General features: G+C 46.1%; 1 protein-coding gene across 1 annotated transcript in view; it reads left to right on the forward strand.

Moving 5' to 3' along the window:
* The window catches only part of Dapk1 (death associated protein kinase 1), a 67,888-nt gene that overhangs the window by 17,929 nt on the left and 35,813 nt on the right, over positions 1 to 14,146 (forward strand). The window contains exons 2-11 of the mRNA XM_051151138.1: positions 2,447 to 2,585; positions 4,889 to 5,018; positions 5,180 to 5,228; positions 5,318 to 5,344; positions 6,607 to 6,759; positions 7,345 to 7,390; positions 8,913 to 9,002; positions 10,195 to 10,287; positions 12,402 to 12,521; positions 13,150 to 13,248. Coding sequence (XP_051007095.1) covers positions 4,901 to 5,018; positions 5,180 to 5,228; positions 5,318 to 5,344; positions 6,607 to 6,759; positions 7,345 to 7,390; positions 8,913 to 9,002; positions 10,195 to 10,287; positions 12,402 to 12,521; positions 13,150 to 13,248 — 795 coding nt within the window. The 5' untranslated portion in view covers positions 2,447 to 2,585; positions 4,889 to 4,900. The remainder of the gene's footprint in view (positions 1 to 2,446; positions 2,586 to 4,888; positions 5,019 to 5,179; positions 5,229 to 5,317; positions 5,345 to 6,606; positions 6,760 to 7,344; positions 7,391 to 8,912; positions 9,003 to 10,194; positions 10,288 to 12,401; positions 12,522 to 13,149; positions 13,249 to 14,146) is intronic.

Genomic DNA, 14,146 nt, shown 5'->3' on the forward strand with positions numbered 1-14,146 from the left:
GGGCGGTGTTTAACCTTTATCCAACATCTGTAACCCCAAGCCCTCAGCTGGCTGTTCCCAACTGATGGGAAAGCAAAGCCTAGAGAGAAGAGACAACTTCAGGATGTAGGGCTAGCTGAAAGAGTTCAGAGTCTAGCCTGGGGGCTGGAGAGATTGCTCAGAGGCTAAGAGTATTGGCTGCTCTTCTGTAGGACCAGAGTTCGGTTCCTGGCACCCACATAGCTGCTCGGGGTCTATAACTCCAGTTCCAGGAGATTGCATACTCTCTTTTGGTCTCCATGGATACCAGACTTGCATGTGGTACACATTCATACATGCAGGCAAAACACTCACACACATAGAATAAAATAAATAAAGCGTAAAGTTTACTTCTCAAAGTAAGAATCTAACCTGGATGCCCTGAGTCTGGATGTACACAGTATGGATGGATGGCCTCTGTCTGGATGGAGAGGCGCACAGCCACGTCTAACCCAGAGAGTGCAGAAAAGGCTGGAGGAGCGGACAGGCTGGTCCATCACTTTCTCTTCATGTGGGCTCCTTTGCAGTTTCTTATTTTTCCTGTATTTTCCTACTTCCTGTACTTGGGAGATTCCTTCTCTTGTTGTTTTGATCCCAGTAACACAAAGGGCATCACATTTTCAGTGGGGAGAAGTGGAGGGCAATAATGCTCAAGAGCATTGCAGAGCTGAGAGGGCAGGGCTGAGGGTGCAGTGGGGAGAGGCAGGCACCTCACTGACAGGGTTCACGCCCTCCGTTGGCTCCTGCTATCTTCTGGAGTCCCAGGCCTGGTCACTAGCCCTCCAGTGAATGAGTGAGACTTACATAAGGAATGTACGAATGGATGAAGAAATAGGTTCTGGTGTTTGGGATGCTCAGTTTTCCAATCTGAATTCTTGGAAGCAGAAGGTTGGAAAGGTTTGGGATCTGCATTGCCAAGGTGTCCCCAGTTCTGAGCTCAGTGGAGCTGGAGCTGTGTAAGCAGGCAGCTTCTGATTGAAGGTGGTGGGGAGAAGCTTTCCTTTAAGACAAGGAACTCACAAGCACTAGCTTGTTTCCATGGAGTAGGTGTAGATTCTTGAGGTCTGATGTTTATGGAGTCATCTTGCTGAACAATAAAGAATATAACCTTTACGTGCATAGTCACATTTAATTGTAATGTTGTGAGTGGGTAAACTTGATAAAGATTACCTTACAAGAACTCGTATTAGACGCTCACTGTGATTTATCATTAATTACCACTGTGGAGCTTTGGAGGAATTTGTTCTCTTTGCTGAATAGAAAAGTTTTGAGTCTTACTGTGAGCCTGGCACTCTGTTGGAGGCCGGGAGGACAGTGTACCAGAGTCACCAACAGCTCTGGGCTCTGACTGTGGCCCTCAGTGTGCTTACTGTCTGGCAGTTCAGGCTGACTCAATAAATCCTCCACCAGCCACGTGCATTGCGGTCTTGCTTAAATTCATTCATAGCAACTAAAATATTTCTTTTTTTTTTTTAATTTTCTGTTTTTTTATTTAATTAATTTATTCAGATTACAACTCAATTGTTATCCTATCACTTATATCTTCCTATCTTCCCATTCCTCCCTCCCTCCCTCCCTTTTTCACCCTATTCCCCTCCCCTAGGTCTATGACCGAGGTGGACCTCCTGCCCTACAATATGTTCATAGGCTACTAAGTCTCCTCTTGGTAGCCTGCTTATTCTTTCTTTGATAAAATATTTCTTAAATTCATCAGTAAATGTATTTTGAAATTGTATTTATAAATGTGTACATATGCACTTATAAACAAATACCAGACCAAAGAATATCCTTATGACACCATACTAAAAATCAATTTAAAATCATTTGAAATACAAATTAGGAACCTTCTGTTTACTGTCTAACAGACAGCATGGATTATTCTGGGTTCTATACAAAGGTGGGGTGTAGCTCCCCATCCCTGGCCAGTTTAGAATGCTGTAAAAGGAACACTAGAGGCTGGAGTGATGGCTTCCCGAGCAAGCCTGAGGTCCTGAGTTCAGATTCCTAGCTTCATGTAAAGCCATGTGTGGCCTCTGTCTTCTGTAACCCTGATGCTGTGGGGTAGAGACAGGCAGGGCTCAGAGGGGATCACTGGCCAACCAGTCTAGCCAAAGTGAGGACTCTCGGCTCAGAGAGAGGCTGTGTCTGAAAAAGGAAGGTGAATAGGCCAAGGAAGACTTTCCCTCTGGCATCCACACAGGCCTGCACCTGTGTGGCAATTTAATGATACCTCAATTCCTTTTTAATTTCCTACAACCTCTCTGGGCTCTGTCCCCTCATTTGTGAATGTGGCACATTAGGAAAGTACGGTGTCTTCAGCACATCTTCCTGAAAGCGTGTCTGTAAGTTTTCTATCACCTATGAGATGGCAAGTTGCAGACACACGAAGGAGGATCTCCGTCTGTTAACCCTGGCTTCTGGCTCTCAGTGTTGCAGGAGGTGAGCTGTTTGACTTCTTGGCTGAGAAGGAATCTCTGACTGAAGAGGAAGCAACGGAATTTCTCAAGCAGATTCTCAGTGGTGTTTACTACCTCCACTCGCTTCAGATCGCCCACTTCGACCTGAAGGTAACACCGTGTGAGTGGAGGCCAGATGGAAGCGTATGCCTCCGTGGCCTTTGTGGCTTGTTGGCCAAGAGAAACCGAGCCCCCTGAGTAAAGACACTTCCCTCCTGTGGTTTAACAAATGGAATTATTCATGTGAATCACTAGTATATAATGTCTTCCTATGGCTGGGCTGTCCAACTTCTGTTTTGTGGTGTAGAGATCAATAGTTGTAGTCAGGAACCCCCGGGAAGGAGTCAGGGGGCTTACTCACCAGCTCCTTAAGCAATGCCTGCTCTTGGACACTGGACTAATCTTGGCTGGTGGCTGGCACAGCTTTCATTCTCCCGTGGCTGTGGATATTGGGTAGAAAGAATCTTGAGTGTTTTTCCTTTTTATATAAGCCTGGGGCCTGACTCTTTTTACTACCAAGCAAGCCCAACTCTGACCTTGGCAAGTGCAGAGTCTTTGCCTCGCTGGAGACAGGACTGTATAGGGAATTAAAAAACGTGTGAGCTTTGCTTCCAGCTGTCATGGAGGTGTGCTCTTTTGGGGAAAGGAAGATAACGCAGGGCCAACGGAAAGGAACGGTGTTAGGTTGACTGGAGGGGAGCCACAGGTTCTGCTACTGCCCATCTGCTTGATGTCTTGTTTCTGATCCTGGAGCTGGCAATGCCAATGAATAAGTGCCCTCCGGGCAGCTGTCCGCACCAGAGGGCAGGAGACGACAGGCGCAGCAGCCTCTTCTTGCCCATGCTTTGCTGGGAATGACTCTGTGTGCTGCCTGTTCTCCCTGTGCTGTTAAGAAGGGCTGTGTTTGCCTACAGACTGGGAAAAGATCTTCACCAACCCTTCATCTGACAAAGGTCTAATATCCAAAATATATAAAGAACTCAAGAAATTAAGCACCACCAAACCAAATAACCCAATAGAGAAATGGGGCTCAGAACTAAACAGAGAATTCTCAACAGAGGAATATCAAATGGCTGAGAAACACTTAAAGAAATGCTCGACCTCCTTAGTCATCAGGGAAATGCAAGTCAAAATGACACTGAGATGCCATCTTACACCCATCAGAATGGCTAAGATCAATAACTCAACTGACACCACATGCTGGCGAGGATGTGGAGAAAGAGGAACACTCCTTCATTGCTGGTGGGAATGCAAACTAGTACAACCACTTTGGAAATCTATCTGGCGCTTTCTCAGAAAAATGGGAATAGGGCTTCCTCAAGACCCAGCTATTCCACTCCTTGGAATATACCCAGAAGATGCTCCAGCACACAACAAGAAAATTTGCTCAACCATGTTCATAGCAGCCTTATTCATAATAGCCAGAACATGGAAACAGCCTAAGTGTCCCTCAGTAGAAGAATGGATAAAGAAACTGTGGTACATATACACTATGGAATACTACTCAGCTATTAAAAACAAGGAATTCCCAAAATTTGTGGACAAATGGATTGAACTAGAAATTATCATAATGAGTGAGTTCACCCAGAAGCAAAAAGAGTTAAATGGTATATACTCACTTATATCGAGACACTAGTCCAAGGGGTACGTCCCCGTGGAAAACTTTACCTACCAGGAAAGTGGGTCAGAGGGGAGGACATCCTATTGAGACTTTAGGTGTGAGAAGCCTGGGAGAATGAGGAAATAGAAGGATCCAGAGGGTCCTGGAAAACTACAGGTGGGTCTGGGCCCTGGGGTCCTCCTCAAACTATGGCACCAGCCAAGGAAAATATAGGCAGTAAACTTCGAACCCCTACCCTGACTAGCCAATGGACAAGACATTCTCCACCGTTAAGTGGAGAAGGAGATCTGACTTTCACACAAACTCAGGTGCCCCATATTTGACCATGTCCCTTGGATAATAGGTCATCAAGAAGAGACTCGATACCCTATGAGTATATACAGGGGGAGGAAGTCTCCCTCAGTCACAGACATAGGGGAAGGGAATGGGGGGGGGGCGGAAGCGGAAGGGAGGGAGGAATGGGAGAATACAAGGGATGGGCTAACAACTGAGATGTAATTTGAATAAATTAATAATTTAAAAAAAAAAAAAAAAAGAAGGGCTGTGTTCTAGTGAGCCTACTTTATAGAACAGACATCTTAGACCTGCCCCTGTTTCCTGCCTTTGTTTCCTTACCCAGAGTTTTCTGGCCTCAAATTCTTGTCTTCTGAAGACTCTGGGCCAAAACCTGTTATCCTCAGTGCTCTCTTTCATCTGCCTCTTCTCTGTTTTTGTTTGTTTGTTTGTTTGTTTCTTAAGGAGCAAAGACCCATTCTGCCACTTTTTTACTTGTCTTTTTCTCTCTCTCTTTAAGCCGGAAAACATAATGCTTCTGGACAGAAATGTGCCCAAACCTCGGATCAAGATCATCGACTTTGGCTTGGCCCATAAAATTGACTTTGGAAATGAATTCAAAAACATATTTGGGACGCCAGAGTTTGTGGGTGAGTTTTCTTTGCTCTTGTGCTCACTTATGTCTCATCCACATTCCGTGAGTCTCCCTGCCTCCAAGACCATTCCCTGCTTGTGTTTCTGCCTGCTACATGAAGATAAACTCTGTTGGCTTGTGGCTTTCCCAAGCTAATGTGTTTTTATTTCCCCTTAGCTCCGGAGATAGTCAACTATGAGCCCCTTGGTCTCGAGGCCGACATGTGGTAAGGAGCATGCCCTTCCTTGGTGTTGTTATCTTTCTCATCTACTTGACTGTTCTCCAACCTGGCTTTGTTTTCATTTTTGTGCGCAGGAGCATCGGGGTGATAACCTATATTCTGTAAGTATCAAGTCTACAACTCATCTAGTCATTCTTTGTCTGGGAGCAACCACATAGATCATGTTGGCCCCCTCAGCTTGCGCATGTTCTCCATTAGGCATCTTCATCCTGCACATGTTTATTTTATGCTAATTAGGTTTATTCTCCCTCAGTCAAAACGAGTTGCCAGGAATTGTAACATAATCATGGTGAGAAATCCTAGCTGTCCATTGCTGAGATCATAGGGGAAAAGTTTTATTTTAAACTATATACTGGTTCAGATGACCGTGTGATGGTGTGTGATGGTGTGTGTGTGTGTGTGTGTGTGTGTGTGTGTGTGTGTGTGTGTGTGTACACGCACGTGCTGGTGTGCATGATGGTGTATATGTGGTGCTTGTACTTGTCAGTGTGTGGTATTTGTACTTGTCAGTGTGTGTGTGTGATGGTGTGTGCGTGTGATCATATATATGTGTGTGTGATGGTGTGTGCATGTCTGTGTGATGGTCTGTGTGTGGTGTTTGTGCTTGTCTGTGTGTGTGTGTGTGAGTGAGATGGTGTGTGTGTGTGCATGATTTGTATATATATGTCTGTGTGATGGTCTGTGTGATGGTCTGTGTGTGGTGTTTGTGCTTGTCTGTGTGTGTGTGTGAGTGAGATGGTGTGTGTGTGTGTGAGTGAGATGGTGTGTGTGTGTGCATGATTTGTATATATATGTCTGTGTGATGGTGTGTGTGTAGTTTTGTACTTGTGTGTGTGTGTGTTTTTGTACGTGTGTGTGTGTGTGTGTGTGTGTGTGTGTGTGTAGTGCCAGTGTGTATGCATGGGTATGAATGATCAATCTGCACTCTGTTGTTACTTTTATTTTTTTGAGATAGGGTTTCTTCATGAACCCCAAGCTCATCGATTGGCTCCACTGGCTAACTGGTTCGCTTCAGGGATGGACTCACCTCTGCCATCCACTGCTAGGGTCCTGGCCACATGCCCCGCGCCTGGCTTGTTATGTAGGTTCTGGAAATCCAAGTTCAGTTTCTCACGCTCATACAGTAGGCGCTTTCATAGCTGAGCCATCTCTCCAGCCCTGAAGAGCCCGCAGCAGGGTTCCTTTGCATGGGGGCGACACCTGTGTTCATAACCGTTCAGTATTCTCTGAAGTGTGGTGGATTCTGAAATGACTGGGCCCGCACTGGTCCTGTTTGTTGTCCCCACTTGAGACTCAGAAAAAGCAGTGATTGCACACGAGGGGTTGTCAATGTTCTGTCAATGCCCCCCTTTGTTTTAAACAGCCTAAGTGGGGCCTCCCCGTTTCTTGGAGATACTAAGCAAGAAACATTAGCGAACGTATCTGCTGTCAACTATGAATTTGAGGAGGAATTCTTCCGTAATACCAGTGCCCTTGCCAAAGATTTCATCAGAAGACTGCTGGTCAAGGATCCAAAGTGAGTGTCCCCTCTTCCTGTAAAGCGGAGCCTCATGTGGCCAAGACCAGAGACTACCACCTGCTCTGTGTGGGGGCCACCTCTTGTCAGACCCTTGCTCTTCCACCTGTCAAAAGAAGAATGCCTGGAAGGAGATGCTTCAGAAAAATGCATTCAGGGCCTTCCCGCTTGCTCACCCAGTCTCTGCACTGGAGGAAGCGAGACTGACCTATGTTGCTGCTCCCTCTCCCTCCCTCCCTTCCTCCCTCCCTCCTTCCCTCCCTCCCTCCCTCTCTCCCTTTTTTCTCTCCCCTTTTCCCTCTCCCCCTTCCCCCTCCCTTCCTTCCTCCCACCCTTCTCTCTCTTCCCCTTCCTCTCCCTTCCCCCTCCCTCCCTTCTCTTTCTCTCTCTTTCCCTCTCTCCCTTCCCCTCCCTCCTTCCCTTCTCCCTCTCCCCCTCCCTTCCCCCTTTTTGTTTTTGACAAGGGCCCCAAACTGCATCTGTATCTGCTTGGTAGGCTGAACCAGCATGAAAATAACCTTAGCATTGTTTCAGTGACATGGGATTTTTTTTTTTTTTTTCTTCTTTCTCCTTCTCTCCTCAAAGGAAGAGGATGACAATCCAGGACAGTTTGCAGCATCCCTGGATCAAGGTGAGTTGCTTCTTATGTTGGGGTTGTAATCATTTTAAGAGATTGGTGTGAGTAAGTATTGGTCATGCTGCAGTGTTAGCTGGCTACTGATACCATAGGGTTAAGACAGAGTGGTAGAGTGCAGTCTAGTCTAGCTATTACAGAGAGAGAACAGCGAGCTGTTGGGAGCAGGGAGAAGTCAAGTCTCCCAAACAGATGTGCTTGGTGCCACCTGTGAGGTTAACAGTCCATGCAACGTTTTAAAACTTGAATTATTTTCCATTGTCTGGCTTTTTCAAATCTCAGAATCTTTTGAAAACTCTGAAGGTCTGCAGACACCACATGCTCCTTACACACAACTATAGGGGAGCTGCTCCTTTGCCGGATCCCTAACCCTGACGCAGGGCACTTTTACACTGCTTCCCTCTCTGCACTTACACTAATGACCCTGACTTTGCTTCAGCCCGAAATCAGGAGCCTGAGGTGGATGAGTGTGTTAGCTTTCTGTCATTGTGGCAGAGTGCAGGGAAGACCTGTGAGGAGGGGAAGGCTGACCTTCTGTCACTCTTAATGTTCAGTCTGTGGTCAGTGGGCACTGTTGTTGGGGGCCTGAAGCAAGTGACTCATTATGATAGTGAGAGTGTGGTAGACCAGAGCGCTGACTGGAGGGCAGCCAGCATGGCGGGAGGAAGGGACCATGGTTCCAGTGGCTTCCTTCAAGGAGTTACCCTCTTTCTGCTAGGCTAGGAAAGTTTCTCTGCCTCCTAGCAGCTACACAAGCTGGCCACCAAGCCCTTAGCATAAGAGGCATTGGGAGCAGCTAAGATCCAATTCACAATAAACATACCTAGTAGTCGAAAACAAAACCATGGGTCTCATCAGTGGCCGTTACAGAAGACTGGTGCTCTGCCTCTCCTTCCTGTGCTTAAGTGTATCCACTGAGCAAGATGCAGTGAACTTGTTGAGTGCTGTTAGAAGGGCCAAATGCACATACCTCTAGAGTTCCTCCCAACTTGAAATCACAAAGTGACCTTCCCTTGAATCTTATCCTTCCCACACTGTTACTGTGGAAGACCGTAACTGAGTGCGATCACAAACTCGCCTCCTGTCCTATGTGCTCCACATATACAAAACACCCAACCGTCAAGCGGTAGAGAGACCTGAGTCTAGATCTTCCTTTTGTATTTGTAAGAAGGTCTCAAGTGTGCCAAGCTACTTTCAATTGTGACTATAGCCAAGGATGACCTCGAACTTCTGATTCTTCTGCCTCCACCCTCCTGAGTGCTGAGGTTGTGGCCATGAACCACCCTGCTTGGTTTATGTGGTGCTGGGGTCCAGCTCAGAGCTTCCCAGATGCTAGGAAAACTCTCTGCTGGCCGAGCTACTTCCCAGCCTGCCTCCTGGATCTTGAATGTCATTCCCCCCCCCTTCCCATTCTATTTGAGGGTAGTGGGTGTGTAAGATTTTTTAGAGGGATAACGTTGCCATTTAATCCATTTCTGTAGTCAGCTTTGATTATTTTTTCCTTGAATTTTTGTTTTAGCCTAAAGATACACAGCAAGCACTTAGTAGAAAAGCCTCCGCCGTAAACATGGAGAAATTCAAGAAGTTTGCAGCTCGGAAAAAGTGGAAAGTAAGACGCTGATGCCAACACATTGAATTTGATTTTCTCTGTCTTGTCCGGTCAGGGCTCTTGTCTTCTCAAGCTGGGAATCAGGAAATGCATTCATTAAAAAAAAAAAAAAAAAGTCCACGCTGTAATGTTCTCTGCTATTATTACTTACTTTCAAAGACAAGCATAAACCATATTTCAGTGCTATTTAACTTATCCTTGAAATGTAATTTTGCATGCTCTTTTCTCAGATCGTCCCCAAGGCAAAATTTTAAAATCAATACAATAAACTTAGAATGAACACTTCTCCAACCGTAACAAACACTCTAAATAAACCTGTTCCTCCTGACAAGTAGCTCCTAGGAGAAATCCGCCTTCCTCCCTGCAGGGCTTGCAGGGGGGCTGGGATGGGAAGGGGCCCTGGCAGTGTGGCCTCTCCTTCTGCACTGGGGTAGCTTCCCTGTGACTTTGGTGGGATGCTGGTTCAGACATATTTGAAATGATCAAAATTCAAGGATCAGAAGGTGATGGCATGGCTTCCAGTGCCCAAGATTATGTCAAACCTGGAGGGAGTGAGCACCTGCCTCCTCTGCCTGGCTGGCTGGTCCAGTGGTATATCCGGTTTTATACCCATTAAACTATGACTAGACTCTCAACAGGCTTTAGTGTTTATGTCTCAGTCTTTCTCCTCTCCTTCTTCCTACTTCCTTTCCCTTCTTCCTGTTTCCTCGTATCTTTGTCGTTTCTGCCTCTGATGATATGGAGGAAATTGTGCTACAGACTAAAGTATCTCTTTCACCTGAGCATGTTGACAGTGACATATATTCCTTTAGCTGATTTGGGCCCAGAGAGCTTACAGCAAGCCCCTTGCATCCTGTGCTGGAGCCAGGAGGACCCTGCTTAGGGGGCTATCAGAAAATAAGGGGGCGGGAGAGAGAGAGAGAGAGAGAGAGAGAGAGAGAGAGAGAGAGATGGGACATGATGAGGCAACCCACTCTGCAACTCTGCAGGTCACAGTGAATACACAGGAGTCTTTCTGTGTTTCTATATGGGCTCCTGACCTTTAGAATGCTCACCTAATCAGATAGTCTGACCTGCCGTGGAGTGTGCCCTGGCCCCCCACCATGAGGGGTGTTGGCAAGACGCATGCTTTCAATGCTTTCTTCATAAGTTCTTTCCCCTCCCCTTGAATTTTTGTTTATTTTACTTTTAGCAATCTGTTCGCCTGATATCACTGTGCCAAAGATTATCCAGATCATTTTTGTCCAGAAGTAACATGAGCGTTGCCAGAAGCGATGATACTCTGGTAAGCATCCTGTTTGCCTTGGCCAGCTTCTCTCAGAACTGTGTTTAGACTGTTTACATTGTTCTGTTTGTTCGTCAGTCCAGAAAGCGCCGCATCACAGAAATGTCAGACTTACACTTACTCCTAAGATGTGCTGACTCTGTCCCCGCCCTGCCTCTAGGCCTTGATTTTGAGTCATTTACTTGGCATTGTCTTAGCTGCCATCCCTACTATTTCTAACACTACTTCTTCCCTCAACACTGTACACACACACACACACACACACACACACACCCATACAAATACACAGGCAGGCATGCTTGTATATGCATATGTACACACACACACACACCCACACACGCGTGTGTGCGCGCGCACACACACACTTGAAAGAGAGAGTAACCAATGGAAAAAGAAAGAGCTTATACTAGTTCTCATCAATGAACCTAAGAACCCTAATTGCTACCAATAGGAGAATGTAGAGTCACAGTGACACAAAAGGACAGCCCTCACCTCCTCCCCCTACCAACACCAAGGAAAGCACAGTGACAATGTTTCGTGGTAGTCCAGAAGTCCATGTACACTTGGCTTATTGGCATTGTCCTGACGGTCCAAAGCCCTTGAGAATGGCATCCCAATTTTTTTCCAGGTCCAAACTGAAACCTAATCACTGATGAGCTTTTCAGATGTAGTCAGACACCTCTCACTTCAGTGAGAGTTTCTCCAGCAAGCCACACAACAGGGCTTTGTTCACCAAAGGTGAAGGGGACTCCAGGAAAGGCAGACACCGTGGCTCTGTGGGAACTACCCTGGCCTGTAACCCAATAGTTGGTGTTTCCTGGGTAGAGCTAGGAACTCCTAGGCCAGAGATCACATGACAGCAGACACTGGCTCTTCTTTTCTCCTGAAGCTACTGTCTGCACTAATGTTTCAGCTCTAGCCTACAACTGTAGAGGAAAAAGAGGAAGAAGATATGCATGTGCTCACACACACACACACACACACACACACACACACACAGAGTGAAGAAAAGCCAGAGAGCCACATTGGCTCCTAGTCATTAGCCTGGCCTGTGAGAGAAGACCACACCTTACTGCCTTGACTGACTGGTGCCCTTTGCCAATGTTGCTGAATCCTCCTGGAGTTCAGAGAAATGCTTCTCCATTCTGCCCTCACAGGCTTTGACATTTCAGTCCCTCTGTAGTTTCTTGGGGGGCTTTTCTAACTCACTCCTTAGTTTTACTGTATTACATTTTGGAAATATCATGCAAGAAAGCTATAATGAGGTGACCACAAACTTGTTCATTATTTCATAGTTATCTTTTCTTGGAATTAGAAGTGCATCCTTTACAGTCATAGGGGAGGGGAATAAGGGGAAAATGGGAGGGAGGGAAGAATGGGAGGATTCAAGGGATGGGATAACCATTGAGATGTAACAAGAATAAATTAATAAAAAAAATGTACATACAAAAAAAGAAGTGCATCCTTTTTTTTTTTTTTTTTTCCTGGCCTCTGCTTTTAGTATCACTCACTGCCGTTTTAAGCCTCCCCCTCCCTGCCCCCACCCCCTCATGCAAACACTTAAAATTTTACCTTGGCTATTATAGACCTAGAGAAAGAAGACATTCAAGTGACAAATTTAAAAATAAAAATAAAAAGAAAGAAATGAAAAGAAAGAAAAAGAAAAAAAAAAAGTCAAGTTTATAGTTGGAAAATTTACCAAATGAGACTTTCTTCTTTTAACAACCTGTGGATTTCCTTGGTCCATGGTTTTTCTTCTTCCTTATCCGCCCCAGAGTTCATGTGACAAAGGAGCCTCTGCACAGTGCTTACTGTATTGTGACAGACTCCTGAGACAAAGACGATAGCGCTGCTCAGCATTCTTGTTCAAAAGCTGAACCTTAAAAACAGTTTACAGTGCAGGTGACTGGCAGGCTTAGTTAAGTGTGAAATGCTAGCGGTTGGCAGCATGACAGGGTGGGTGTTCACCTCCCTGCTCCCTTCCTGACTGCGTGGATTGGGTATTAAGTGGCATTCTTTCCATAGAGTACCCCACGGCAAGCAAGCCGGGGCTTCATGGTGCTGATGAGGGTCCAGGCAGGTATGCTAACACATCCCTTCCTCATCTCTCTCAGGATGAGGAAGACTCCTTTGTGATGAAAGCCATCATCCATGCCATCAACGATGACAACGTCCCAGGCCTGCAGCACCTCCTGGGCTCTTTGTCCAGCTATGATGTCAACCAGCCCAACAAGGTCTGACTCTCCTCTGCAGGGGGTGCTAGAGGGTTGCCTTGCAGACTGTGCACCCAGAAGTCCAAGTTCAGAGGAACCCCACCTTGCAAACAGAGCCTCCATTCTGTGGGACAATCCTTTTTGGTTAGAGAGATTTGAGCTGCAAATAAGGAGGTTTTTTGTTTGAGGGGCCTTCTTCCACACCCAGCTGTTCCCACACCTTCGAAATTCTGGCTCTTCAGCAGGACATGGTGGCCCACGCCTTTAATCCCATCACTTAGGAGGCAGAGGCAGAGGTGGATCGCTGTGAGTTCGAGGCCATCCTGGTCTACAAAGCGAGTCCAGGACAGCCAAGGCTACACAGAGAAACCCTGTCTGGAAAAAACTAAATAAATAAATAAATAAATAAATAAATAAATAAATAAATAAAAATTCCGGCTCTTCCCTTAAAAACACCATCATCCTTGAGTGTAAATCTGAAAGAGGAGAGCCTTCCCATCCTGCCCCCAAGCTGCAGTTTTGTGCTTGTAGAGAAGGCTGTGTGCACAGTGGGGAGGATATCTATGGCCCCGGAGGGCTGGGGGGTGCGGGGGGGGGGGCTCGTTCCTAACAAACCTGAGAAGCTGAGCATTTTCTTTCTCTCTTCCAGCATGGAACGCCTCCCTTACTGATCGCTGCGGGCTGTGGGAACATCCAGATGCTACAGTTACTCATAAAGCGAGGATCAAGGATTGATGTCCAGGATAAGGTCACAATTCCGTGTCATTAAAAATCAATTCATTTCATGTGTTCGCAAGTGTCCTCCTAATCGTAAGGGCAGTAAGTGGGAGAGCATGTCTAGTTTCGAGATTTCCTATAAGAAGGGAGCTGTATGACAGTCTGACGCCACTAGGGAAAGCGCACCCCTAACTCCTGGCTTGTGCCGCCGTATGCCTTGCAGGCCACATTTACTCAACAGTGTAAGCTCTTGTTGTGTAGTTAACCTATTCAGAAATTAATTAGCCTGCATGTTTATTGTGCATCCAAACATGGACACGTGTCCTGGCATAGACAGCATTATAAATGCAGATGTCACTGAGTGACAGTCGATGTCTGTAGTCATCAGCTGCCATAAAAACTGTAATTTGTCCCTGAGAATCCATGAGCTCAATCCCTGATCCAGTCAAATGTGGATTAAGAGTGTTTGTGGGGGAAAAGTCTGTCTGTTCATTATTGTCTAGATAATGGAAAATAGCATCTGTCCCCATGGTGCTTCAACCACATCAGGTGATGAGTAGTTCACAGGTGACTTAGGGTGCATTGGAGGATGTGCCCAGGTCTTCTGTGCAAGCTGTATCATTTCGCAGAAACGTCTCAAACATGCATGGATTTCTTTTTCAGGGGTGGGGCGTGGGAGGGCGGGTAACACCTGTATAGAGGCTTAAATTGGAATCATTCGTGAAAATCCCGAGGGGACTGTTAGGAATTTTAGCCTGAGGTTGATACGAGGGCTTCCAAAAAGTATGTTTCGCTTTTACGTCGAAATACTTACGTATTTTTAAAAAGTTGCAAAGATACTACAGAAAACCCCTTCAGCTCCCCAGCGATCCTCCTCTGCTACTAACGTGGTACACGACTGTGGTATAATTATTAAAACCTTGAAGCCA

This window comes from Acomys russatus, chromosome 9 (assembly GCF_903995435.1).
Source record: "Acomys russatus chromosome 9, mAcoRus1.1, whole genome shotgun sequence".
Classification (NCBI taxonomy): domain Eukaryota; kingdom Metazoa; phylum Chordata; class Mammalia; order Rodentia; family Muridae; genus Acomys; species Acomys russatus.